Source organism: Embiotoca jacksoni, unplaced genomic scaffold (assembly GCF_022577435.1).
Source record: "Embiotoca jacksoni isolate LCO1_2020_lvr unplaced genomic scaffold, fEmbJac1.0.p SCAF_16, whole genome shotgun sequence".
Taxonomy (NCBI): domain Eukaryota; kingdom Metazoa; phylum Chordata; class Actinopteri; family Embiotocidae; genus Embiotoca; species Embiotoca jacksoni.
The window spans coordinates 10593028-10618772 of record NW_027185296.1 but is presented as its reverse complement, the minus strand read 5'-3'; the positions used below and the strand labels follow the sequence as shown (position 1 = coordinate 10618772).

Sequence of the window (25745 nt, the reverse complement as noted above, 5' to 3'; positions counted from 1 at the left end):
TCGCTTTCCTGGCCCGGGAGGAGGCAGCGAGTGCATGAGGGTGTTGGGGTTGGGGTTTTTTTGTTTTGGTTTTTTTGTTGTTATTGTATTTGAGTTTGTGCATGTGAGAGCGTGATGGTAACCTGCAGGGATGCAAAGAGCTCCAGGGAGCTGGCTTTGTGTGTGCCATTACCCCACTGATAGCAGCCAGGGATGGTGCTTCACCGGGCCATGCAGGCGGCTCGCGCGGGGGATCTCGCGACCCTGAGGGATCTAGCATCTTCCGGCCACCTCTCTCCAGCCATCAGGGATGGTCAGGGTGCCGGCCCGGTGCATCACGCGGCCAGGTGTGGACGCCTGGACTGTCTGCGGTACCTGGTGGGCGAGCTGGGTCTGGCAGCTGATCCCCGGGCCTCCAACAGTGCCACACCGGCACATGATGCCGCAGCGACTGGCAACATCCGGGAGCTGCAGTGGCTCGTGGTTCAAGGAGGCTGCAGCATCGAGGTAAGTTTATCCACCGAGAGCAATCTGTACATGGAGAGAGAGAGAAACCTACCCGACAGCTCAAATACCTTGGAGAGATGCCACGTGTGCAACTTTCCTGGCAATACAGACTCAGTATTCCAAAGTAATTCAGTACATTTACCCAAGTACTCTGCACAAGTACAAATCGGAGGTACTTATACTGCACTTACACTCCACTATTGCTAATCTGGGAGCTTTCGTTATGATTTTGGTCACACAATGTAGATGAAAAGTTTAGGAAATACGATGCTTTCTTGCTGTAGCTAACAATATGTACAAATAGAGGTGAAATAGATAGTTGATTAACTGATAATCCTGTTGACAGAATTAAACCATTTGAATAAACAATGAACTATTAAAGTACTAAACCATTTTTCATATTGACATGTCAAACATTTCATGTTTCCAACTTCTCAAATCTGAGGCTTTGCAGCTTTTCACTTGATTTATTTTAATCTGTTTTTAATCATTTTTGAAACGTTTTACAAGCCAAATGTTCAGTCAAACCAATTAAATGAGAAAATTATCAGCAGATGAAACCAGTAGGAAAGTAATAAGTAACAGTCTGACATAAAATAGTTTTAAATTAGCTCCATCTGAACTAACTACAACCATAACACGCTGTAAACACATAAATGCATGAGTAAAACTCACAAGGGATGTTCTTAAAATGTTCTGTTTATACTTACATACTTTTACATTTGCAATTCTGGACTTTTACTTGTATTGGAGTACTTTATGTATTACAATATATGATATTAATACTTCTACTTGAGTATGAACTGCAGTGATCAGTCAGAGATCACTGATCACAAAGGATCTGAGTACTTATTCCACCACTGCTGACTTTGCTGTGTGTGAGTCTGAACTCTGCCAATGGCTTAAGACGGCTCTCTGACTGATCACTGCAGTTGTAAAAGGTACTGTACTGTACCTTTCCTGTACGAGCACCCGCTGATTGCATCATATGGTGTTGACTTGCTTGGTATCCATCAGTACTATGTTGCAAGTGTAATCATGTCCAGATGCTTGAGGGGAGCTCTCACTTGAACTAAGCTATGAAGTGCAGAGAAAATCTACCTGCATCCCTCAAAATGACAAACTGTGATGACTTGACTCCGCAGAGTTCATTAAGAGAATGTCCTGATTGGTGGTGCAGAATCTCTACTGTAGCTTTGTTTTATCTTTCACCTTATTTATTGTATGAATGAGCTGACAGGAGTGATCCCTTACAGGAGTGGAGTTCGGTTTGTCTCCATCTCCCTCGCGTCTCTGTGTTCATGTTTCCAGGACAGAGATGCAGCCGGCGCCACAGCTCTGCACCTCGCAGCTCGGTTCGGTTGTGTGGACGTCATCAAGTGGCTGCTGTCTGTTGGAGGAATGGCCAAGGTGGAGACAAACTGCGGAGCTGTACCCTCTCACTACGCTGCCGCCAACGGGGACCTCAATTGTTTGAAACTGCTCATCCAGGAGGCGCCTGGGTGAGTTCACTGCCTGTGTTTCACCGGTGTACGTCCCTCATATCTCAGCCACGGTGGCAGTAGGCTCTGACGCCCTGCCAGTCGACTTGGGTCAGAGATATTTGAACAACTATCTGATAGATTGCTATGAAAGACGTTCATGGTGCCAGGACGATGAATTCCTCTGACTTGGGTGATATCCTGACTTCCTCTAGCCAAGCAAGTCAACACCATATGATGTAGTCAACATGAGGTTGACATTTGTTGTTCACAGTGAAATATCTTCACAACTATCAGATGGATTGTCACGAAATTTACACCAAATATTCACGAGGTCCCGAGACAATCAACTCTAGCTACTTTTTTTTTTATTTTATTTTTTTTTATTTTTTTTTTTTTTATCTCCGTGACTTCTCCTCCCGTTCCATCATCAGGGCAAATTCTGTTTTCTTCAATACTTTGGTTTTTGGCACAACTCATGAGATTTTAATCGGCCACAGATCTACTAAACTAGAAGTCTCATTCTTTGATATATTGTTGAAAAAAATAAGCTTAATTGTTTTCCAAATTTTCCTCAGAATAGTTACACCTGAATTTTAGAGATGTTCCGTTTACTATGCTGAAGAGTTTACAGTAGATCTGTCGGCAGGACGCGTTAAAACTGGTTAATATTTGAGGGGAAAACTAAAACCTGCCACCTTCAAAACAGCAGTGACCTTTATCAGTCTCACCTGACTGGAAGCTGTCACTGGAGGCTGTCACCTGCTGGGGTTACTGTTATGTATTATGTATTGTATTAATCCAAATTTATCCACAACCATGAGTATAACAGATTTAACAATTTACAGTAGCACGTCTCATGAGTAGTTGTTCCAGCAGTTTTCATTTGATGTAGTTTGAAAAATCTGGTACAAACTTCCGCCTGGAGTGACAGGATTCTGCTCCACAGATTTATCTACTTCAACCATTTATCTGCCAGCTTTTTCTAACTCAGTATTCCAAGTGTTTGTCCATCTCTTTTAGTTAAAACATTTAACTTCTCTACTTGCTATCTTGTTTACACACACACTACTGCAACCTGTGGTTTCAGTGTATCACAACTGACTGCAGTTGGCAGGAGCTGGTTGGTGTATTGTGCAGTTAGCCTGTTAGCTGGCTGCTTACCTGTTAAATAGATGTATACATTGAAGGCCAGCATTATTAGATTATATATGTTTCCGAATCACAAATACGTGGTATATTACTTTAAATCATGCCATAAGCTTTGTTTCTATATTAGCTGAGCCGCATAATAATCTATCCACAGTACCCTCAGGGTTACATATACACCTGGTTCACAATTACAGGCTTAGAGGATCTAATCATACACAGATGAAGCACATGATCTGACTCGCATCACAAGCACAACAAAAAAAAGGCATCACCACAGTAAAGGTGACACATGATAATACTGGGAAACAGGACTTTGTGGATATGAGGAAACAGAGAAGGCATTTAGACAAACTCATTTCACATTGGAAATTATGATCCTTCATAAATAAATAAAAAAAAGGTCTCACATTTAGTATATTTTAGCCTGATATCACATTTACAGTTATTTTGAGACTCTAAATAAACCTAAAGAATGTGTTGCATTATGCAACACCACCACCAGTGAACGTCATCCCTCGTCCATGTCTTAAACCTGAGACAGTGACTCTTAGTAAGAAGTTAATAGAGACGTGTCTCTTCCTGCTTCATCTCCCTGTTACATGAGGGAGCATGATGAGTGATGGCTTCAGACCATCACGTGACCATCTGTAACTCTGTGAATAATACATACGTAGATGCTGTCGATCACGTGTCAGCCCTGCGGCTGTATTAGTGCTGTATGTACATCAGTGTAAATGCAGCATTTCTGTTGATGAATCAAAGATCAAAACCGTTTGGATCTTTGGTTCAACAACGAAAAAGAAGATAGATAAAGGGGAAAAAAAATCTCCACAACATCATCCATATGAGACAGTAAAAATATGAATATGGATTTGAGCTTATTCATCACTTTAAATGTAAAGATGGGGTAATTTGTTGAGTATTCCCAGAGACCCACAGAGAGGTCCATATCAGTGTGGTATGTACCTATAGATGGGTTGTGCTAAATGTTTTGTTTTATTATTATTACTTTCTGGTTGATATTCACTGACTACTCCTTTTGTTTTATCATTTGACCAAATAATCTTTTTTTTTTAAAATACAAAAAAGGGTGTCAACACGAATTTCTCCTCAAAGTAAGTAACACTTTTAACTATGGCAGCCTGCACTTTGCTGATTATTTCCTCAGTTTAGCTTTAAAAGATTTTGTCTATAAAATATTAATAAATTGTGAAAGTTGCCTTTTATAAATAAAAACAAGCAGAGGTGACATTTTGCACTTTTGTCGAAAAAAACAAAATGGTAAATGTTCTGCACTTATATCATACTCTATGCCGTGAGGTCTCAGGTTTGTTCATTTATCAAGCTACTCATAAGCCCCTTATAGCATATTTTATCAATCAACTAACTGATTAATCATTTCATTAACTCATTGTAGCTCTAATTCACTCTAGCTCTAATATATCTTTTGTATTTGTTTTTCATTATTGAATCATCCCCAACTGACGGCATGTTGTTACGCTTTTTTAACAGTTGATAGTTGTAACTGAACGTCTTGCAACCCTGTCGTTGATGTGTGTGTGAGCACAGGTGTGTGAACCACCAGACAGCGATGGGTGCCACCCCCTTATACCTGGCCTGCCAGGAAGGACACCTGCACGTTGCGGAGTACCTGGTGAAGGACTGTGGGGCCGACATCCACCTGAGGGCCCACGATGGCATGACCTGCCTGCACGCCGCTGCTCACATGGGCCACCAGGCCGTGGTGGTGTGGCTGGTCAGTCGAGACGCAGAAACACACGCAAGTGATTCCTGCATCTGTTGTTTTCTTTGATCTTTACCGAGTGAACTCCAACCAGGTGAGCTGCACTGAGGCCAGCTTGTCCTGCCAGGACAGAGACGGAGCGACTGCTCTACACTTTGCTGCCAGCAGGGGGCACTATTGCATCTTGGAGAAGCTGCTTCACATGGGTTCAAAGGTCATCAAGGATTACTGGGGTGGGACCCCACTTCATGATGCTGCAGAGATTGGAGAGCTGGAGGTTGGGATTACTTCTTTATTTATCTTGTTTTCATTTGCTTTTTTAATGTCATTATTATCTAAATAATCTTAACTGTGTTCATAAAACACTGTTTTACACATAATGTGTCCTTGTCCACTTATACTGTCCTATTTGATCACTCAGTGCTGTAAAATCCTGTTGGCCAATCAAGCGGACCCTTCACATCCAGACATTGACGGTTTCACAGCAGCAGGCTTGGCAGAGTACAACGGACACTATGAATGTGCCAGATACCTCCGTGCCATGGAGAAAACTGTAAGCTCTCTTTCTCACCTCCAGTATATTTTGTTTTGCACGTCTCTCCCTGCTCTGCATCCTCTCATTGTGTCACTGCCCAGCTGTTCGCCTTGGCATGGAAATCAAAGCTGGAGCGTGGTGCACGCGGTCAGCGGCAAAAAACATCTGGAAGATCTCGGAACCCGCGATGAATCATTTTGTTAATTTGTTACATGTATTTCACTCAGGTCAAGCCTGTCGTTCTCCGGAGCTCTTCTTTTCCACTCAGCCTGATTGTGTTGTGTTTAAGAGGTCTAAGAAAGTGGAGGATGAAGGCTCTTGTGTTTAATAAGGCATTACAGGAGGATGATGGTGTGAGAGGCGGAGGAGATTGTACGTTCTCAGTTTGCCACGGAGGACTCTCTGAGATTAGCCCTTTTGTTTTGTGTGGAAAGCACGGCACTCCGTAATGGGATTGATGAATATTTTAGTGTTAACACCTTGTTTGTGCCAGTGTTGCCTCTTCAAGTCAGGGGTGAAGGCAGGAAAAGCGGCCCACGTTGAACTCGGCCTGCTCTGATACATGATATCTGGTTTCAGAAAGCTACATAATAATTAGGTGTAAACGGATTACTGTTGATACAGACACTGAAATCAGGTGGTTGTGGAGTTGAATTTAGATAGGAAATATTGGGGTTAAGTGGAAGAGGCTATGGGGCCCGCTCTGTCAGCACACTTGTTGAACCTTAAAGCCTCTCGAGCGGTTCACCTGCAGCCTCTACCTGTTCCTCCTCGTCACGCTTCTCTCGCGCACTACCCGTCGCCGCAGACGACACGAGGATGCACACAGAGTAACCAAAGCTGTCGGCCAATAGAAGCCATGAATAAGTCAGGGGTGAAGAGCAGCACTCATACACGAAGAGGATGATGATAGGGAAGCAGCGAGGCGTGGCTGCCGAGCTCCCCTTCAGAAATAATCCTCCCATCAACAATGGGGAGCTAATTAGCGCAGGGGCCGCTGCGGCGTCGGACGCAGCCGGAGCCGCCGCCAGCTAAGGGCCTATCAGTTACCCCTCTCCAGTGGCTCAGGTGGAGGGCCCAGGGGCTGAGCCCGTTATGGGATCCACAGGCTTAAGTTTCAGCGTTTTCACCATTCTGATGCCTGGAACCGGCAACTCTATCCCTCGGCGGACCTGGAGAGCAGGATGTCACCGGCTTCAAACACACGTTTGATTGTGGTCATGTTTTTTTTTTCCCAGGGTCTTGGAAGTGCTATGATTGTCACCTCTGGATAGCAGACAGGAGGGTGTATCGTGTTTCTTGGCGATGCATGAGTTGATACACAAACTGAGGCTTGATGTGAACAAAGAGGTCATCTGATAAAGAACCTGTAATAACAGATACATGATTTGAACCCTCATCATATTTGTGGAAGAGCCTGTGAAAAGCCACAGTGTCAGAGACGATCCGTACAAGTAGACGTGCCTTAATTACATTTCTGGTGGTGCTTTCATGTTTGTAAGGTGCTGCGCAGATCGCGGGTTGCATCGCTTCTTAAGTGTCAGTCAGATCATCTAATTTCCGAGCAGCGACCTGAATGGATCGGGACGTTGGCCCGATAGAGCTGCGTATTTGGCCTCTCGGCTCATTTGGATCCTTCGTAACGAGGTCAGACTCGTTCAGCGCTGTCAACCGCCCTTCGCTCAACTCGCATCTCAGGAACAGCTGCAATCAAATAAACAGTGTGTGTGGCGTGAGGGAGGTTTACTTCACACACGTTTCACACACGTTTCACACATGTTTCACAGCGATCAGGGCAGAGATAACTAGTTTGAGACTGTAGGTATTTTTTAGAAGAAACACACAGACGTTCCCATTCATTACACTACTGTGCTTTTTAGAGCACCGTCTAAAGTTTCCGGAAGTGCTAAACAACCTTTTGCATTTGTGCCAATTAAGATAATTAATTTCCATTATCACTGATGAGAATCTAATGAATTTATTGTGTTCTTCATGTAATCAGAAATAAAAGGATCCAAAGATATGACTCTTATCAAACTCTCCCTCCTCTCTCACATCAGTGTGAGTCTGAATTACAAAGTCTGGTTGCGTCACAGTTGCATGTTTGTGGCAGACTGGGAGATATTTTACAGCATTATGAAATCTATATCAAATACTGTCTTTATATATTCAGTTTCAAAGGATGTCATTGTGTTGAAATCTGATAACAGCTGAAGGGCTTTATTGATGAGTCCTTTAAAAAAAAAAAATTAAAAAAAAAAATCTAAAATACCAAAACGTAACTGGTTACAGATGTGAATATTTGCTGATTCTTTTTTAGTTTTTTTTAATGAGTGTAAAACTAAAACCAATGTTTGGAATATGTCGATTTGAACTCTGGGAAATTGTGATTTGCATTTTTTTCTCTATATTTACAGCATTTTTTTTACCTTTTATAAAAGAATAGGAAAAAAGACATCAACGAAACATGTGACCCACAAGTGGGGTATACATTTCTTGATTTACTAAACTTCTGATAACATGATCCTTGGATTTATTCAGATTCAGATATGAGTCCTCTGTTCTTGCAGTGAAGTTGATCCATTTCTGCCAGTTTCAGGGGAAGGTCTTCACACTCACTGGTCACAGAAAATAAAGGTTTTCCATCACATTCACTGATATAAACCACAGGACATAACAACACAATTCATTGGTATCAAAAATGGCAGCATCCAAAATGACCATGCGATCCTTTCTCTACGACATTTACAAAAAGCTGAACATTGTAACCTTCATGAAGGTTGGATTTATTGCAGGACTGTTATAGTTACCTTTAGCCAGGTGTACCTAATATACTGACAACTTATTGTGTATGCTTCACTGTGTACATTTACATTTTATGCCAGCACAACTACTTCTGCTGTCAACGCAAGATTCAATATCTCACTGACATGTTTTAGATCCGAAAGATACACTAACAAAACAAAAAAAAGCAACAGATTAATCAATAATTAAACAAATGTAATATGTATTAAGGAGTTTTATTTTCTGATTTGCGTCTTGAATCCTGAACACTGGAGCCACAGTTTGTCCCAGCTTAATGCATGTTGTTGCCAGCTTTTCCACACCAACAGTCCAAGCTGTCTGTTCCGCTCACGGTGTCACATTGTGTTTCCACTGTCACATTTTACTAATCATTTCCGGTGGATGACTTGAGAAAAAAAAAAAAACAACAACATAAACTTCCATTCATTTACTCCCAGGTGGAAAAACTCACCTGGACGCGCGCGTGTATACAATGTCTTGTTTTCCAGCTGCTTTGACAACTCTTCCGCTGATACCTCCCTCAGCGCAGCAGCGCGACCGTTGGTTTGTCGTTGCATTCGTGACATTACCGGGCCATCCTATCCGTTCCCTTAATTATTAACGCCATTCTCCGATCAGTTTATTGTTTATTGCCCGGCGGCCCTTGGCCACTGGCAAGAGGATGCAGATGATGGTGTCAAACAAGTGGTCGGTGATCTTTAGATAGCGTCACATCCCCAGCGCGGGAGCGGTCGCCCCGGTTCCCTGCGGCTGCACGAGTCGGTGCTCGAGCGGTGTCACAGGACAGAGAGGAGTCCCAGGGGCGCGCGCAGGGAGAGCCGGACAAGGTGAAGGTTAGTGAGTTCTCTCCTGCTCTATTGATCACTCTGTTATTGGGGCTTTTTGGTGTGTGTTTTATGGCTTTATTTTTTCTCTGAACTGCAGTGAGTGACTGGACAGGCTGAGTAATTATTTTTGTAGAATGAAAGGAAAGTTTTGTACTTTCTGTTCAAGAGGCCCGAGCTGGCAGCCGCGTTTGGCAGCGTCCTACCTATTTTCTGATCAGTTATAGCCTCTTACGGTCAGACATGACTAATACTTCAGTCCCATGACCTTCCTTTATTTTGTCATTGTTGATTTTTGCAAATTGGACATGCACCCCCCTCCCCCCCTTTTTTTTTTCTTTTCTTTTTTTTTTAACCTCGCACTGTTTCTACATATAGATCCATTTTGCTTAGCTGCTGCAGATGCATGAAAAATATTCTGTTAATATTGGCAGAAACCGTGTGTATTAGCCACACAAAGCATTTACCTCCATGCAGGAAACTTTACTGCCATGTGAGTGGACATGTATTTACGCTACAGTGCTCTGTGTATAATGTACACCCGCTGTATACATTCCGTGTTGCAATTTATTACCAGAACGTGAATATTTCACGTGGAAGCAGGTTGTTTTGATGATTGATTCCAGAGCGCAGAATTACAAGACATGTTTCTTAAATACACATGGCGCTCTGAAATACTTCAACCCTCTCATGGCTCGACCCGCAGGGAGCGCAGATTACTGGTGCAGCATGTCTGACAACGAGGCAGCGCTGAGTAGCTGTTTCTTAACTCTTGGCTCCTAATCTGCAGTGATCGGGGTCTTTGTGGTCTTCGACAGAGGGAGAGTGGATCCAGGCCAGAAACAGGGTTAGGCTATCTGTATCTGCGTGGCAATTGGGATGGGGGGGGCGGGTGCTGATGAAAACCAAATGCTCTCTGGCCACTGCGTCTAATTAAACACACACACACACACACACACACACACACACACAGGAGGTTCATGGTAGCTTTTAGGACATTGAACTGTTACGAGAAGGGTCACAAAGGAATCAGGCTCCCTTCCCCCCTTTTTTTTTTCCCCCCCTTCGTGTTGTTTATCTATTTATGGATTGCACAACTTCTGGGAAGTTTATCTCTCCGCCCGAGCAGTGTCACAGCATATTTCGTGTTGCTCGACATCAAAGTGCCGCGCGAGAGGAAATGGCACGGACCACCTCGTGGACATAAAGCACAACAGCATGCAGCAGCACATTAGGCCCGCCTTTGATGTTTTGGTTACTAATAATGTCCTTGGAGAGCTGAATTTGATATGCATTCTGTATGGAGTGCATTAAGACAATGCAGGTTCATTAAAGGGAGCCTAAATGTTTCCATACATCCTCCCTAGAGCGGTGTGAAATGCTGCTGCTGGTTCGACCATGTGTTTGCTCCTTTCGTCGTTCCTGTCTTCAGGCTTCAGAATGTTTTAACGTGTTAACCTCAGTCTACACATTTTAACTCATTTTCTTTAGCCTAATCATTCATTTTATTTTCCTTCTAATTTAAACAATTAGCAGCCTAATATTATTGTTGATATTCTATAAAAAAAATTAAAAAAAAACAACGGAGCTTTTTCCTCCATTTTTACCCAAATATTCTTGACATTTTAGACACATTTGCTGAGAAAAGATGCCATATTGACCTGAGAGAACTATCCAAACGAGTATTAAATATTTCGTTGTGTGATACACTGTTCATTTCTACCTTTTTATTTTTTTTAATTTCCTTTTTAACTCTTCTGAAACCTGATGTCTTTTACAATGAGCTGTCCGTCTGCAGACCTGAATACATGCTTGCTTTCACATTTACCTCAAATACTATTGTTGAGTGACAAATGTTGTGTTTTTGACAATGAATTAAAAGACAAATAAGGATTTTTAGGTCAAAATATGTTTTTTGTTTTGTTTTTTAAGGAACATCATGAAAATGTGAAATAAAATCTCAAAACATTGTCATAAATGTAAGTTTTTGACTGCTGAGTGAACTAAGGCAGAAAAAAATGCATCCTCTTTGTGGTGGATTTGATGCACTTCACACAACTGAGTTCAAAGATTACAAAGCAGGGATAAAATAAATTCACTCTTAATGATACCCGGTACTATTCACACTGCAATTACCAGAAAAAAATCCCCAAGAAAAACACAAGAAAAAGTTTTCTTAATGTAAATAGCAAAGATAAATCTGTGTCTGTGGTGTTGACTCATTCGCCACGGTACCGAACTTTCGACTCCAAACCCTGTTTGTTAAATGATGTGTTCTGGGGAAACACAAGAATGAAAGAGAGTAGGAAAAGCCTTTGTGCTGTCGAGTCCGTGATGTTCTACGGAGGGACAACAGGTATCCACATGTGCTGCAGTGTCATGCTGGAAAATGTGAGCTTCCTTCCAGCAGCAGTTCAGGTGAGGTGAAGAGAGAAGTCTGATGAGACTCGATTTAAATGACAGGAGTAGGAAACAGCTCTTCTTCCTTCACGGTCTTCTCGTTAAAGATCAGTGTATGCCTGAAAGAATTTCCTGAACACGGAGCCTCTTGGAGTGAAAATTTGATGTTTTGCAAATGGAAGAAATTGTGGTGTTTTTGCGACGTCTGTCTTCAGTGAAGGCAGCTCTCCTCACATGTGAAGGGCCTGAGACCTCCACGTCTGACAGTTGGTGTTGTGAAATATTTGTAGGCCCCCTGTGCAGACAAGCCCATAGAGGAGGTAACCGCTCCAGAGGAAGTGAAGGTGAGGCCGGCTGTGTCTCTGCAGCGCAGCAGGGAGGACTACTACAGGAGCCTGAGTGACACACGCATGGACGGTCACAGCAAGAACGCACACATGGATAGTTTAAAGGTAAACGCCAAATTTAGGCTAGAAGAGGTTTTACATTCCTTTCACTGTTTCTTATAACTTCAGGCAACCGTTTTCCGCTTTTTGCCCTAATGAGCAACCTGAGAGTGAGGAGTCCCCGCAGGCCAGATACCCTACGCCCCCTCCGACACCGCCTTTACCTTCAGCTCCATCCACCCCTGCTCATCCGGACAGGACCGCTGTCTGCAGAATCAAGCAGGTTCAGATCGGCACATCTGGTGAGAGAAACATTTCTTTGGCACGAATGTTTTAATGGTCATTGCTCAAAGTTGAGTTGTTAATGTTTATTAATCTGAATTGGATTGATAGAAACGGAGAGCTCATCTGATTTGTGTTGCAGTTATTAAAGGTTTCAATCAACCCAAGGCTGCAGGGAGTGAGATAACTGCCTCCACTGATAAGACGATGCTGCCTGATGCGAACCTCCTGGCTGAAAGAAAACTCCTGGGCGACATGAAGTCCATTAAATCTCTGAAACAGTCGGGAATATCTGGGGCTTTCACTGGACAAGCAGTAAGTACCCTTATTTTTCTTGTAATATATATCCTGCCTTCGTAGGCGCTTCCTCCTTTTAGATAACATGCTGATAACTGGAGACTACCGCTGTGTGTTCTCTGTAGAACAAGATGGTGGTCCTACCTTCTGAGGAGGCCAACCTGTCAGACATTGACTATCTGGTGCCCACCCATGATGAGAGAGGCCGCCCCATAGCCGAGTGGAAGAGGCAGGTCATGGTGAGGCAGCTGCAGGCCAGGCTGCTGGATGAAGAGGATCAGAGGAGAAAGGTAACGCCGTTCTAAGGGTTTAACAGAATATAACATGTCTTAAACATCCAGTATGAATCTGCTGAGTTTACAAGACAATGTACACATTGGATTGGATAACAGAACCGAAAGGATTGTTTAGAGGTTAATGGGACTTTTTAAGAGCACTAGGTAGGTAGGTAGGTAGGTATTTACTTTATTAATCCCCGAGGGGAAATTTTTTCGCTACAGCAGCATACAGAAGCAATAAGATAATAATAGAAATAATAGAATAAAATAATAGAATAGAATAATATAGTAATAGAAAAGCAATCAAATAAAATAGCAGTAAACAATATAAATATAAAATGCACAGTATATACAGTACATTATATATCTATATATATTATATACAACAAACCAAGAAACACAGTCAACATATATATATATATATATGCATATATATATATATGTTTATATATATATATATACAGTACAGTATATATCTATATATATTATATACAAACAAACCAAGAAACACAGTCAACAGTGTTATTGTACTGTGATGTATTTTGCCAGAGGTGAGTTATTGTACAGTCTTATTGCAGTGGGCAGGAATGATCTCCTGTATCTGTCCTTGTGACAGCGGAGCTGGAGGAGTCTTTTAGAGAAAGTGCTCCGCTGTCCCTGCAGCAGGTGGTGGAGAGGGTGGACAGGATTATCCAATATGGACAATAGTTTGTTCAGCGTCCTCCTCTCCACCACCTTTTCCAGGCTGTCCAGTTTGTAGCCGATGATGGAGCCGGCCTTCTTAACCAGTTTATTTAAGTCTGTTGGTGTCGCCGGCTCCAATGCTGCTCCCCCAGCAGACCCCAGCGAAGTACAATGCACTGGCCACAACAGACTGGTAGTACATCTCCAACATCTCGCTGCACACATTGAAGGATCGAAGTTTCCTCAAGAAAAAGAGTCGACTCATCACCTTCTTGTAGACAGCATTGATGTTGGTCTTCCAGTTCAGTCTGTTGTCGATGGACATACCCAGGTACTTGTACTCCTCCACCATGTCCACCTCCTCTCCCAGAACTCTCAGCGGTTGTGGAGCCGTCGTCTTCCTCCTGAAGTCGACCACCATCTCTCTGGTCTTGGCCACGTTCAGGAGCAGGTGATTTCTACCAGCCCACTCCACAAAGTCCTCCACTACTGCCCTGTACTCATCCTCCCGTCCATCCCTTATACATCCTACCACTGCAGAGTCATCAGAGAACTTCTGCAGATGGCAGGACTCTGAGTTGTACTGGAAGTCAGTTGTGTATAAGGTGAACAGAAAGGGAGACAGAACAGTTCCCTGTGGAGCTCCAGTACCACTGACCACCGTATCAGACAGCACACTGCCCAGACGGACAAACTGTGGTCTGCCTGTCAGGTAGTCAGTGATCCAGGAGACGGTGGACGCGTCCACCCCCACCACCCGCAGCTTCTCACTCAGCAGCAGTGGTTGGATGGTGTTGAATGCACTGGAGAAATCAAAGAAAGTGATTCTCACAGATTCACCGGTTCCATCCAGGTGAGACTGAGCTCGTTGCAGCAGGTAGATGATGGCGTCGTCCACTCCCACACGAGGCTGGTACGCAAATTGCAGAGGGTCCAGAGAAGATTTCACCAGCGGCCTGAGGTGGGCCAAGACCAGCCTCTCCAGCACCTTCATCACATGAGATGTGAGGGCAACCGGTCGGTAGTCGTTGAGGCCAGATGGAGTCGTCTTCTTGGGGACAGGAACCAGGCAGGACGTCTTCCACAGCACCGGGACCTCCTCCTGCTTCAGGCTCAGGTTGAAGAGGTGTTGTAGGACCTCAGCCAGCTGGACGGCGCAGGTCTTCAGGACCACGGGGCTGATGCCGTCAGGTCCGGCAGCCTTGCGCTGGTGGATTCTCTCCAGCTGTCTCCTAACCTGGCCAGTCGTCACAGAGAGGGGGGTGAGGGGTGTGTGTGTGTGTGTGTGTGGGGGGGGGGGGGGTCGAGGTGTCGATGGAGGAAGAGCCCTTTGAGATTGAGGGCTCTATGCAGTTCACCAGGGGTCGCAGAGGGGGGAGGGGGGGAGGCAGCAGAGGTGTTTGGGAGGTGTGAGGTGTGGAGGAGACAGATGAGGGTGGTGAACTAAACCTGTTGAAGAAACAGTTTAGTTCATTGGACCTCTCCAGGGAGCCCCCTGGTTGTTCCTCTCCAGGTTCCCCCTGATTGTTCCTCTCCAGGTTCCCCCTGGTTGTTCCTCTTCAGGTTCCCCCTGGTTGTCTCTCTCTCCCCTTGAACCCAGTAATCTCCTTCATACCGGTCATCACCTCCCTCACGTTGTTCTGCTGGAGTTTGGCCTCCAGCTTCCTCCTGTAGGAGTCCTTGCACTCCTTGAGCTTCTCCTTCAGGTGGCGCTGCACTCTCCTGAGCTCCTCCCTGTCCCCAGACCTGAAAGCTGCTTTCTTCTTATTAAGAAGAACTTTCAGGTCACTGGTGATCCACGGCTTATTGTTGGGGAAGCATTTTACAGTCCGGGATGGTACGGTGGTGTGTTCACAGAATTTGATGTATTCTGTGATACAGTCCGTCATGCTGTTGATGTCCTCCCCATGTGGTCCAAACAGCACATTCCAGTCCGTGGACTCAAAGCAGTCCTGCAGGGCTTCTTTAGCCTCCTGTGTCCACCTCCTCACAGTCCTGGTGGTCACAGGCTGCCTCTGCACCAGGGGAACATACTTTGGTGTCAGCAGGACCAGTTTGTGGTCTGATCTACCAGGGGGGGGAAGGGCAGTAGCACTGTATGCATCCATGGCATTAGCATACAGTAAGTCCAGAGTTTTATTGTTCCGTGTGGGGCAGTTCACATACTGGTGCAAAGTTGGCAGTACTTTATCCAGACTGGTGTGGTTAAAGTCTCCAGTAACTGCCAAAAATGCACCGGGATGCTTAGTCTGCAGTTTAGCCACAGTGGAGTGGATGGTGTCCACTGCTGCCTCTACATCAGCTGAAGGAGGAACGTACACAGCGATAACAATGGCGGGCGTGAACTCCCTCGGCAAATAATAAGGGCGCATCCCCACGGCTAGAAGTTCAATGTCGGGGCTACAGAAACGTTCCTTCACACACACGTGGTCGGGATTGCACCACCTCTCGCTCACATAGACTGCAATCCCTCCACCTTTCTTCTTGCCGCTCCGAACAACGTCTCTGTCCGCCCGAACAGTCCTGAAGCCGGGTACGGCCGCGCTGTGGTCCGGGAAATGTGAGTGCAGCCATGTCTCGGTGAAACACATGATGCTGCAATCCCGGTATTCCCGCTGGGTCTTTACCAGCGCACCGAGCTCGTCCATCTTGTTGGCCAACGACCTCACGTTCCCCATTAAGATCGCCGGTACCGCTGGTTTGTATTTCCTCCTTTCCGCTTTTAGCTTAGCTCCGGCTCTGCAACCCCGCCGTCTTCTCCGAAGTTCAACGGGGATCTCAGACCTCGCTCCGGGCAGCAGCAGTAGGGGCCGACTCAGCGTGATCAGCTGATCACGCGAGTAAACAATAACAGTGCCCCCATCCAGAAACCTGGAAAAATTACGGTCCATTACGGACCGTTAACTTAACACACGAGAGAAAGAAAAAAAAAAAAAAAACTAGTTACAGATAGAAAGGAAAACGTGCATCTTTTTCAATTAGGCTTTTAACTGGACATCATAGAAACAAGCTGAAACATTCACACGTATAATCACAGTGATGTTTTTGTTCTATTGTCCTATAAAGACACATTTTTCCACTTTCAATACAGGAGGTCTCTAACGCTCCTGTATTTTCTAGCCAATTTCCTGGAATCCTTTCTCATCATTTCCTAAAAATGATCTGGCATTGAGCTGTATGTTGCAAGGATGTTTCCAAGAAAGTCCTTCATAGTTTGGTACTGAAAGCAAAGGAGTGTTGCTGAAGTTAAGTTCCTAATCAAGCTTTTAAGATGAAACAAAGAAATGATGTAGTTAGGTAAGTGAAAAAAAAGTCAATTAACTACTTGCTAATCATTATTGTTTATGCTGCATATTGGTTACATTGCAGGACAGCTGCACTGGAAATTCCTTAGTTTTGTGTTTTAATGATATGATATGATCAATAAAATAACACACTCCATGCTATTTCACAGTCTCAGCAGTGCCAAAAGTTTGTACCAAAAGTCTGTGACTGCATCAGAAATCTGTCATATTTTCATGTTGACTTGGAAATAATCTGAAAGTTTCAGGAAATATTTCAGATTCTGCACTATTTCTCTTTTTTTCTCTCCTGTAAAAAGGTTTTATTTTAAAGGAGTTAACATTATTTACTTTAATTGTATCCTTCCATTAAAGCGGCGATCAGATGACACTGAGGTGGATGTGATCGACTCAACAGAGGCTTGTTCAAATAAATCACACACACGTCAGTGTATGGCGCTCTGAAACACTTTGTGGAAACTGGACCAGTTGTATCCAAAGCAGACAGACCAAAAAATGAACACACCATCAGAATATCAATACATGAGGATTTGTTCACTGAGAGATGGACCATTAACTTCATAACCGACTCCACAAGACTCCAGTCAGCTAAAGTTCTGTTGAAAGAAGGCTGTCTACTAGTGTCTCAGAGGACTAGTATCTAAACCACTTCTAAAGAGGGGAAACAAGGTCATACGCCTGGGGTGGGCTGAGATAGACCAGCATGTGACAATGGATGTTGGAAAATCCACTGGTGGTCGTCAGTGGTATTGCACTTTGAGGGACTTCCACATTGGCTTTACTTTTCAGACCCAGAGACTACGTCCATTTTTATAAATCTTTTTATTAGTCTATGGACATACTAACCCCTCTGGTTTGTAGATTAGAAGAAATACTTGAAGACCAAAGTAAACCAAAGAGAGCTGCCTGTCAGGGACTCATATACCTCAACCCCACTGTACATTTATGGGGCACTTGAAAACTGAGAAAGCCAAATATTCTTGACATCACGAGAAGCTCTTTGGATCGTTGTCAGATGATGCTGGGATGACATGTGTCTTCAGGTTTGAACCAACGTGTGGAGTTCATGCTACTCAAAGGCTGCTCTCATTAAAGCAAAAGGAGTTGAATCTATAGGTTAGGTTAGATAGTTACTTTATTAATCCCCGAGGGGAAATTTTTTCGCTACAGCAGCATACAGAAGCAATAAGATAATAATAGAACAATAGAAAAGCAATAAAATAGCCGTAAAATAGCAGTAAAAATATAAAATATAAAATATAAAATGCACAGTATATACAGTACAGTATATATCTATATATATTATATACAAACAACCAAGAAACACAGTCAACAGTATTATTGTTATGTGATGTATTTTGCCAGAGGTGAGTTATTGTACAGTCTAATTGCGGTCGGCAGGAATGATCTCCTGTATCTGTCCTTGTGACAGCGGAGCTGGAGGAGCCTTTTGGAGAAAGTGCTCCTCTGTCCCTGCAGCAGGTGGTGGAGAGGGTGGTCAGGATTATCCAACATGGATAATAGTTTGTTCAGCGTCCTTCTCTCCACCACCTTTTCCAGACTATCCAGATTGTAGCCGATGATGGAGCCGGCCTTCTTAACCAGTTTGTTAAGTCTGTTGGTGTCACCGGCTCCAATGCTGCTCCCCCAGCAGACCACAGCGAAGTACAATGCACTGGCCACAACAGACTGGTAGAGCCGGCCACTTTATTAGGTACACCTTGCTAGTACCGGGTTGGATCCCCTTTTGCCTTCAGAACTGCCTTAATTCTTGGTGTCATAGATTCAACAAGGTGCTGGAAACAGTTCCACCACATCCCAAAGCTTCTATTGGATGTGGTGACTGTGGAGGCTGTTGGAGTCCAGTGAACTCATTGTCATGTTCAAGAAACCAGTTTGAGCTGAATGGAGCTTTGTGACATGGCGCGTTATCCTGCTGGAAGTATCCATCAGAAGACAGTCCACTGTGGTCATAAAGGGATGGACACGGTCAGCAACAATACTCAGGTAGGCTGTGGCGTTTAAACGATGCTCAATTGGTACAAAGGGGCCCAAAGTGTGGCAAGAAAATATCCCCCACACATTACACCTCCACCACCAGCATAAACCGCTGATACAAGGCAGGACCCTTGCTTTCATGTTGTTTACGCCAAATTCTGACCCGACCATCTGAATGTCACAGCAGAAATCAAGACTCATCAGACCAGGCAACGTTTTTCCAGTCTTCTATTGTCCAATGTTGGTGAGCCCGTGCGAATTGTATCCTCAGTTTCCTGTTGTTAGCTGACAGGAGGCGCCCAGTGGTCTTCTGCTGCTGGAGCCTGTCTGCTTCAAGCATCCATGTGTTGTGCGTTCAGAGACGGTCTTCTGCATAACTCCGTTGTAACGAGAGTTTATTTGAGTTACTGTTGCCTTAATCATCTCGAACCAGTCTGGCCGTTCTCCTCCGACCTCTGACCTCTGACCTCTGGCATCAATGAGGCATATTGGTTCAGAGAACTGCCGCTCACTGGATATTTTCTCTTTTTCGTAATATTCTCTGTAAACCCAGTGATGGTTGTGCGTGAAAAACCCAGTAGATCAGCAGTTTGTGAAATACTCAGACCAGCCCGTCTGGCACCAACAACCATGCAACGTTCAAAGTCACTTAAATCCGCTTTCTTCCCCATTCTGATGCTCGGTTTGAACTTCAGCAGGTCGTCTTGACCATGTCTACATGCCTAAATGCATTGAGTTGCTGCCATGTGATTGGCTGATTAGATATTTGCATTAATGAGCAGTTGAACAGGTGTACCTAATAAAGTGGCTAATGAGTGCATGAGTGAGTGAGCGAGTGAGTGAGTGTGTATGTATGCATGTATGTATGTATGTACAGTGGGTACGGAAAGTATTCAGATCCCTTTAAATTTTTCACTCTTTGTTTCATTGCAGCCATTTGCTAAAATCAAAAAAGTTCATTTTATTTCTCATTAATGTACACTCAGCACCCCATCTTGACAGAAAAAAAACAGAAATGTAGAAATTTGTGCAAATTTATTAAAAAAGAAAAACTGAAATATCACATGGTCATAAGTATTCAGACCCTTTGCTCAGTATTGAGTAGAAGCACTCTTTTGAGCTAGTACAGCCATGAGTCTTCTTGGGAATGATGCCACAAGCTTTTCACACCTGGATTTGGGGATCCTCTGCCATTCTTCCTTGCAGATCCTCTCCAGTTCCGTCAGGTTGGATGGTGAACGTTGGTGGACAGCCATTTTCAGGTCTCTCCAGAGATGCTCAATTGGGTTTAGGTCAGGGCTCTGGCTGGGCCAGTCAAGAATGGTATATGTCAAGAATGTCTATATATATATATATATATATATATATATATATATATATATATATAGACAGAGTTGTTCAGACAACAAGGAGTGGCTTCGGAACAACTCTGTTGCCACTCCTTTGTATATATACTCCTTTGTATATATATATATACAAAGGAGTGGCTTCGGAACAACTCTGTATATATATATATATATATATATATATATATATATATATATATATACACATACACATACAGGCCAAGGATGTCTCTGTACATTGCTGCATTCATCTTTCCCTCCATCCTGACTAGTCTCCAGTTCCTGCCGCTGAAAAACATCCCCACAGCATGATGCTGCCACCACCATGCTTCACCGTAGAGATGGTATTGGCCAGGTGATGAGCGGTGCCTGGTTTCCTCAGACATGACGCTTAGCATTGAGGCCAACGAGTTCAATCTTTGTTTCATCAGACCAGAGAATTTAGTTTCTCATGGTCTGAGAGTCCTTCAGGTGTCTTTTGGTAAACTCCAGGCGGGCTGTCATGTGCCTTTTACTGAGGAGTGGCTTCCGTCTGGTCACTCTACCATACAGGCCTGCTTGGTGGAGTGCTGCAGAGATGGTTGTCCTTCTGGAAGGTTCTCCTCTCTTCACAGAGCAACGCTGGAGCTCTGTCAGAGTGACCATCGGGTTCTTGGTCACCTCCCTGACTAAGGCCCTTCTCCCCCGATCGTTCAGTTTGGCCGGGCGGCCGACTCTAGGAAGAGTCCTGGTGGTTCCAAACTTCTTCCATTTACGGATGATGGAGGCCACTGCGCTCATTGGGACCTTCAATGCTGCAGAAATGTTTCTGTACACTTCCCCAGATCTGTGCCTCGATACAATCCTGTCTCGAGGTCTACAGACAATTCCTTGGACTTCATGGCTTGGTTTGTGCTCCGACATGCACTGTCCACTGTGGGACCTTATATAGACGGTGTGTGTCTTTCCAAATCATGTCCAATCAACTGAATTTACCAGGTGGACTCCAATCAAGTTGTAGAAACATCTCAAGGATGATCAGTGGAAACAGGATGCACCTCAGCTCAATTTTGAGTGTCATGGCAAGGACTGAATACTTATGTACATGTGATTTTTTTTTTTTTTTTTTATTTTTTAATAGATTTCCCCAAAACTTTTTTCATGTTATCATTGTGGGGTATTGTGTGTAGAATTTTAAGGACATTTTTTTTTATTTAATACATTTTGGAATAAGGCTATAACAACAAAATGTGGAAACAGTGAAGCGCTGTGTTTACTTTCCAGATGCACTGTATATATATATATATATTTAATCAATAAGTTGATTGACAGAAAATTTAATTTCATTGATAACTGATAAATTCAATCAAACATTTTCTGGTTCCAAAGACAAAGTAACAAAATTTTGGGCTGTTTGTTGAAAACCAAGCAGTCTAAATATTTAACTTTTGGCTTTAGGAAATTGTGCTGGAGGATTTTTGGAGGATTTTTTTTTTGCTATTCTCAGTTGAAGAAGTTCAGTTCGAGAAATAATCGCCACAATAATCAATGATGAAAGTACTTGTCTCAGTAGTGGCCGCCGTGGGAGAGTCACTTCTATGTTGTACAGTCTTCTTTAAATTAAACCCTCTCCTAAACAAATAGTTATTGAGTCTAACCTGACCATAATGAGAAAAACAAAAATTGTGGTCTGACTTTGTAATGCTATTCTAAATCTGCATTACTGAAAATTTTAAAAAGCACTTGGAAAGTCAGTCACCGTTTACTTTTAATTGCTCATAACAAATCACTGAACACATAACACATTACGAGTCAAGTCATATTTCTGAGGTTTGGATGAGGGCTGGATTGCAGTTATACTGTACCATTACTCTTCTTCTCGCACGCCAAGACCATTTGAAACGTTAAAAAGACTTTAAAATGACAAGCTGCATGTTTATCTGCCTGCTGTTCGCCTCTTCTTTTACAGGAAAACGGGAACAGATATGCCAAAGTCAGCTGGAGGTACTCCCAAGCCCACAATGCCATCCTGGGGCCCTCTGGTGAGCTGCTGACCGAGGATGATCTCATCTATCTGGAGCAGCAGATTGCCAACGTCTCCATGCAGAGGAACTGTGCGGGCTACGAGCTGGAGCTGGCTCGTCTGGCCGAGGAGCTCAGGCACATCCTGCCGGCCCCCATCGTCAACATCACCGTCAACACGCAGTTCAGAAACTTCTCGAGTCAGGTTCCCCTACCTGTGTGGTGCGGCCGCATCTCGGGCATCGTAAAGAGCATGTCTCTGCTCATGACCAACCTGACAGACCAGCCCTACTGCAAGATGCCCAACACCGACCTGATCACGGTGTTCTCTCAGACGCCCGACAGGCAGACCTCCACCAGGGGACGCAGGGACAGGATCGAGGATGAAATCCATCAGTTCGGCGTGTCTGTGAGGACTCTGAAGTCCAATTTTGAGACACAGAACTCTTTGTCAGACGAGCCGGAGGAAGCTGTCGTGTTAAGTTCTTCCCCTCAGATCGAGGCCACAAATTCAGACAATCAGCTCAAAGTGTGGAGTCCAGCCCCCGAAACGGACCAGAACAGTGACTCCGGCATTGACTACAATGAAAACGTTGCCGATGTTCTGGAGACCACCAGCCTCAGAAAGGAGCGCATTGTCGTTCTGTTCTTAGGCCACTGGAAGAAATCCGCCTACACCGTGACACTGAAGAGCAAGGACGCAGTGGAGAGGAAGATGAGCGGCGGAAACCTGGGGATGACGGGCAAGTCCGGTTCTGACGGTCGAGGCGGCATGGAGAGTGCCCAGTCCAACATGATGAACAGTTCCCTGGGACACTTCTTCAAGCAGAGGAGCGCCGTCAACAAGATGCTGGGAAACTGGAGGAGCATGATCTCCAGCGTGCCGTCCAGACAGATACGCAGGTAGGACGCGACGTCTTTTTATAACTCGCTGTCAAACAAAGTGTGTTCACACCAGGCGTTCATCAGAGTCCCCTTTACCTGCACTGCTCAAGTTCTGACAGGTTTAGATGCCAAATGTTCACCGAAAGGTGATCTGTTATTTGGTCAAATTACAAATTACAAGTTCCAATCTTCAGGTACAGATTGAGACTCTTCACACTTTAAGTCTATTTTGCCTTCATGAGAGTTCTAAAGTTTTACAAAAGTTTTTGCTTTTGCTTGTGATAATATTTGATCTTTTGTAAGTTTATGCTGGAACTGCTGAGATCATAACTACTAGTTAATTAGAGCTGATGTTGAATAGGTCTTTCTTGCCCATAACCAACCCCTTTATGAAATTTGATTAAAAAAAAAAACATGACCTGAGGATATTAATAGATAGCCAAATAATAAGTTGCATAAATCACATTTATACATTATCAATGGAAACTGCAATGTGTAAAGTAAAAGGAGTCCCTTCTCATGAAGGACCCACAAAGAGCCACAACTCTGCTGCTCCCCCACCACGCTCAACTTCTTCTTTTATTGTTTTGATTTTAGGGCTAAATAATATTTTGTGTTTTTGTTCAGTCTCACCTCTTTCATCAACACCTTTTTCAACAAATAAGCTCTGATCAACCACAACTACACACGACATGCCGAGCAATAAATAGCAGAGGTATTGAATAGCTACAACTGTGCAAGACGTATACCGTTTTAATATTTTTAATGGCTTTGGTTGAGCTATAATTAGTTATGATTGGACATTATAAGATGGAGGCACTGGCCAGAAATACAACTTCAAATTAATGCTATCAGTTTTGCAAGCTAGTAAATCTTTTTCTTTTCTTTTTTTTTTTTGTATCTGTTAGCTTTACTCAGCCCCCCAGTGGAAAAACAGAAATGCAGCTTTTAAAAAAGTTTCCTGAATTTGGGATTTTCTTACTTCACTAAAATGAAAGATGTATTTCAATATCCAGCATTCAAGTTACAAAACAAGTGTTGAATTCAGTCACTACATTTAGCTGAAACTATTTGAAGAGACCAAACAGAGAAAATGAATTAGCAATTCTGATAACTGGTTTGTTATCGAAGTAATTTTTCAAAAAGCAATAACCTGCAACCATGCTTGCGGCACTGAGGCAGTACTGAGGCACAGCAGTGCTAATGTCAGCATGCTAATATGCTCACAATGACAATGCTAATATACTGTTGTTTAGCAGGTAAAATATTTACAATGCTAAATGTGTTGGAATGCTGCTAATGAACACTAGTTTTACAGGTTTTTGGGCAATTGTGACTTTATGGTGGCACTGGAAGACAAGTGTAGGGATCAGAAACATTACTTCTATTAATTCTCAGAGAGACATTAAGTGTACCCTAAATTCTTCCTAAATTCAGATGTTGAGACATTTCCCTTAAAACCCCAAATGTAAATCAATTAGGCTCGGTTGAAGGTCAAGTTGTTTGGGTACATTATTGTGAGAATCACGAAGCTCCACACAAAACATTGCACTGACATTGTATCCCCAGACACAGTAGCGAGGCTAAAAATCTTAAATATCAGGCCTTTATTTCCATTTATTTCAGTGTAAACTCTCTATTTGTGAGTTTTTAACCATTAGTTCGAGAAAAAAAAAAAAAAAAAAAAAAACCTTTGAAGACATCACTTTGGCCTGATGGACATGTTTTCATTATTGATTCATAGATAATGACAATAATTTTTAGCCGCAGCCTGGTGTTTCTGCAGCTTGTATAACTGTGCAGTGTTGTCCACAGGCTCCACAGGCAGAAGGCCCTCTACTCCCCCGAGCAGTTCTTACCCCGTCTGGAGGGCGTCCCTGCAGAGTACGACAACCTCACCCTGGACCTCTTCATGCTGGGATACTTTCACATCCTGGAGTTGGAGCTTCCCGTGGATGAACGCAAAATGAGGCACCTGCTGTGTTTCGAAGTGTTCGACCACGTGGGCAGCTTCCCCTGGGAGATGGTCAGGGACTTTCACAAGGCCGTCATACAGGACATCGAGGCCGGGAACCGCGAGTGGAAGGATGGCTTTGAGGACATTAAAGTAAAGTTCTTTGGAAACGTGGTGAGTCCGTCTGAAAGCCCTGTGGACGTGGTGAAACACAGCCTCCCGGAGTGCAGACAGGTTCCTAAAGTCATTGTGCAGACACCGACGCCCGATGAGGGGATGCTCAACCGTGGAACCGACATTTCCAGTTTTAGCAATGATGAAATTTGTAAATACATCGACAGAAGTTTTGCTTTTTGGAAAGAGAAGGAGGCAGAGATTTTTGATTTTGAGTAGTTGCTTTTTTTTTTTTTTTTTTTTTAATATTTTTCTATGGTTTGTAGTTAGATTACTTTAGGGCTGGGTATCTTTTTGAACTGTGAATCGTAGCATTGTCAAGTACCAGAAGTTGACACAGAATGCTTAGCCACAAGTCTTAGCCTTGTTTACTTATCATCTGATCTGATATTGCCTGATGAGAATTATAATTTTGTTAATTTTATACTGTTTTATTTTATTGTGTTTACAAATTAAACATCAGCAAATCTCAGAGGTTTAATCTTTGTTGTTAAATTTTTAAAAAGCGCGTTAGAAAGAGTATAGTTTATAGTTATTCGATTCTGAGAGTTATTTATAGTTAAATAGAATATTGAGCTATTTTAGTACTGGTATTAAAACTCTGGTATCAAATTGTCAACAACATTAATACATTTTGAACCATACCCAGCCCTATTACGAAAGAGAGTGCTTAAAGTGTGTTTCCTGAGAGTAAACATCTCTGTTTTGAGGTTCAAAGTTTTTATTTTCTT

The 25745-nt window shown here is 43.4% G+C and overlaps 1 protein-coding gene across 1 annotated transcript; it reads left to right on the top strand.

Moving 5' to 3' along the window:
• The first annotated feature begins 32 nt into the window (after nt 1-32).
• espnla (espin like a) lies at nt 33-25344 on the top strand. Its single transcript, XM_069150883.1, has 11 exons — nt 33-486; nt 1798-1988; nt 4689-4875; nt 4958-5140; nt 5285-5416; nt 11718-11879; nt 11974-12115; nt 12238-12410; nt 12518-12682; nt 21949-22904; nt 24702-25344. The coding sequence occupies exons 1-11, from the start codon at nt 193-195 to the stop codon at nt 25231-25233; spliced, it is 3117 nt and encodes a 1038-aa protein (XP_069006984.1). The 5' UTR covers nt 33-192; the 3' UTR covers nt 25234-25344.
• The last annotated feature ends 401 nt before the right edge of the window (nt 25345-25745 follow it).

Excerpts from the sequence above, each read along its gene's own strand:
- espnla (XM_069150883.1), top strand. The coding sequence starts at position 193 with ATGGTGCTTCACCGGGCCATGCAGGCGGCTCGCGCGGGGGATCTCGCG. Across the intron at positions 487-1,797 it reads AAGGAGGCTGCAGCATCGAG|GACAGAGATGCAGCCGGCGC; the intron begins GTAAGTTTATCC and ends TCATGTTTCCAG. Across the intron at positions 12,683-21,948 it reads AAGAGGATCAGAGGAGAAAG|GAAAACGGGAACAGATATGC; the intron begins GTAACGCCGTTC and ends CTTCTTTTACAG.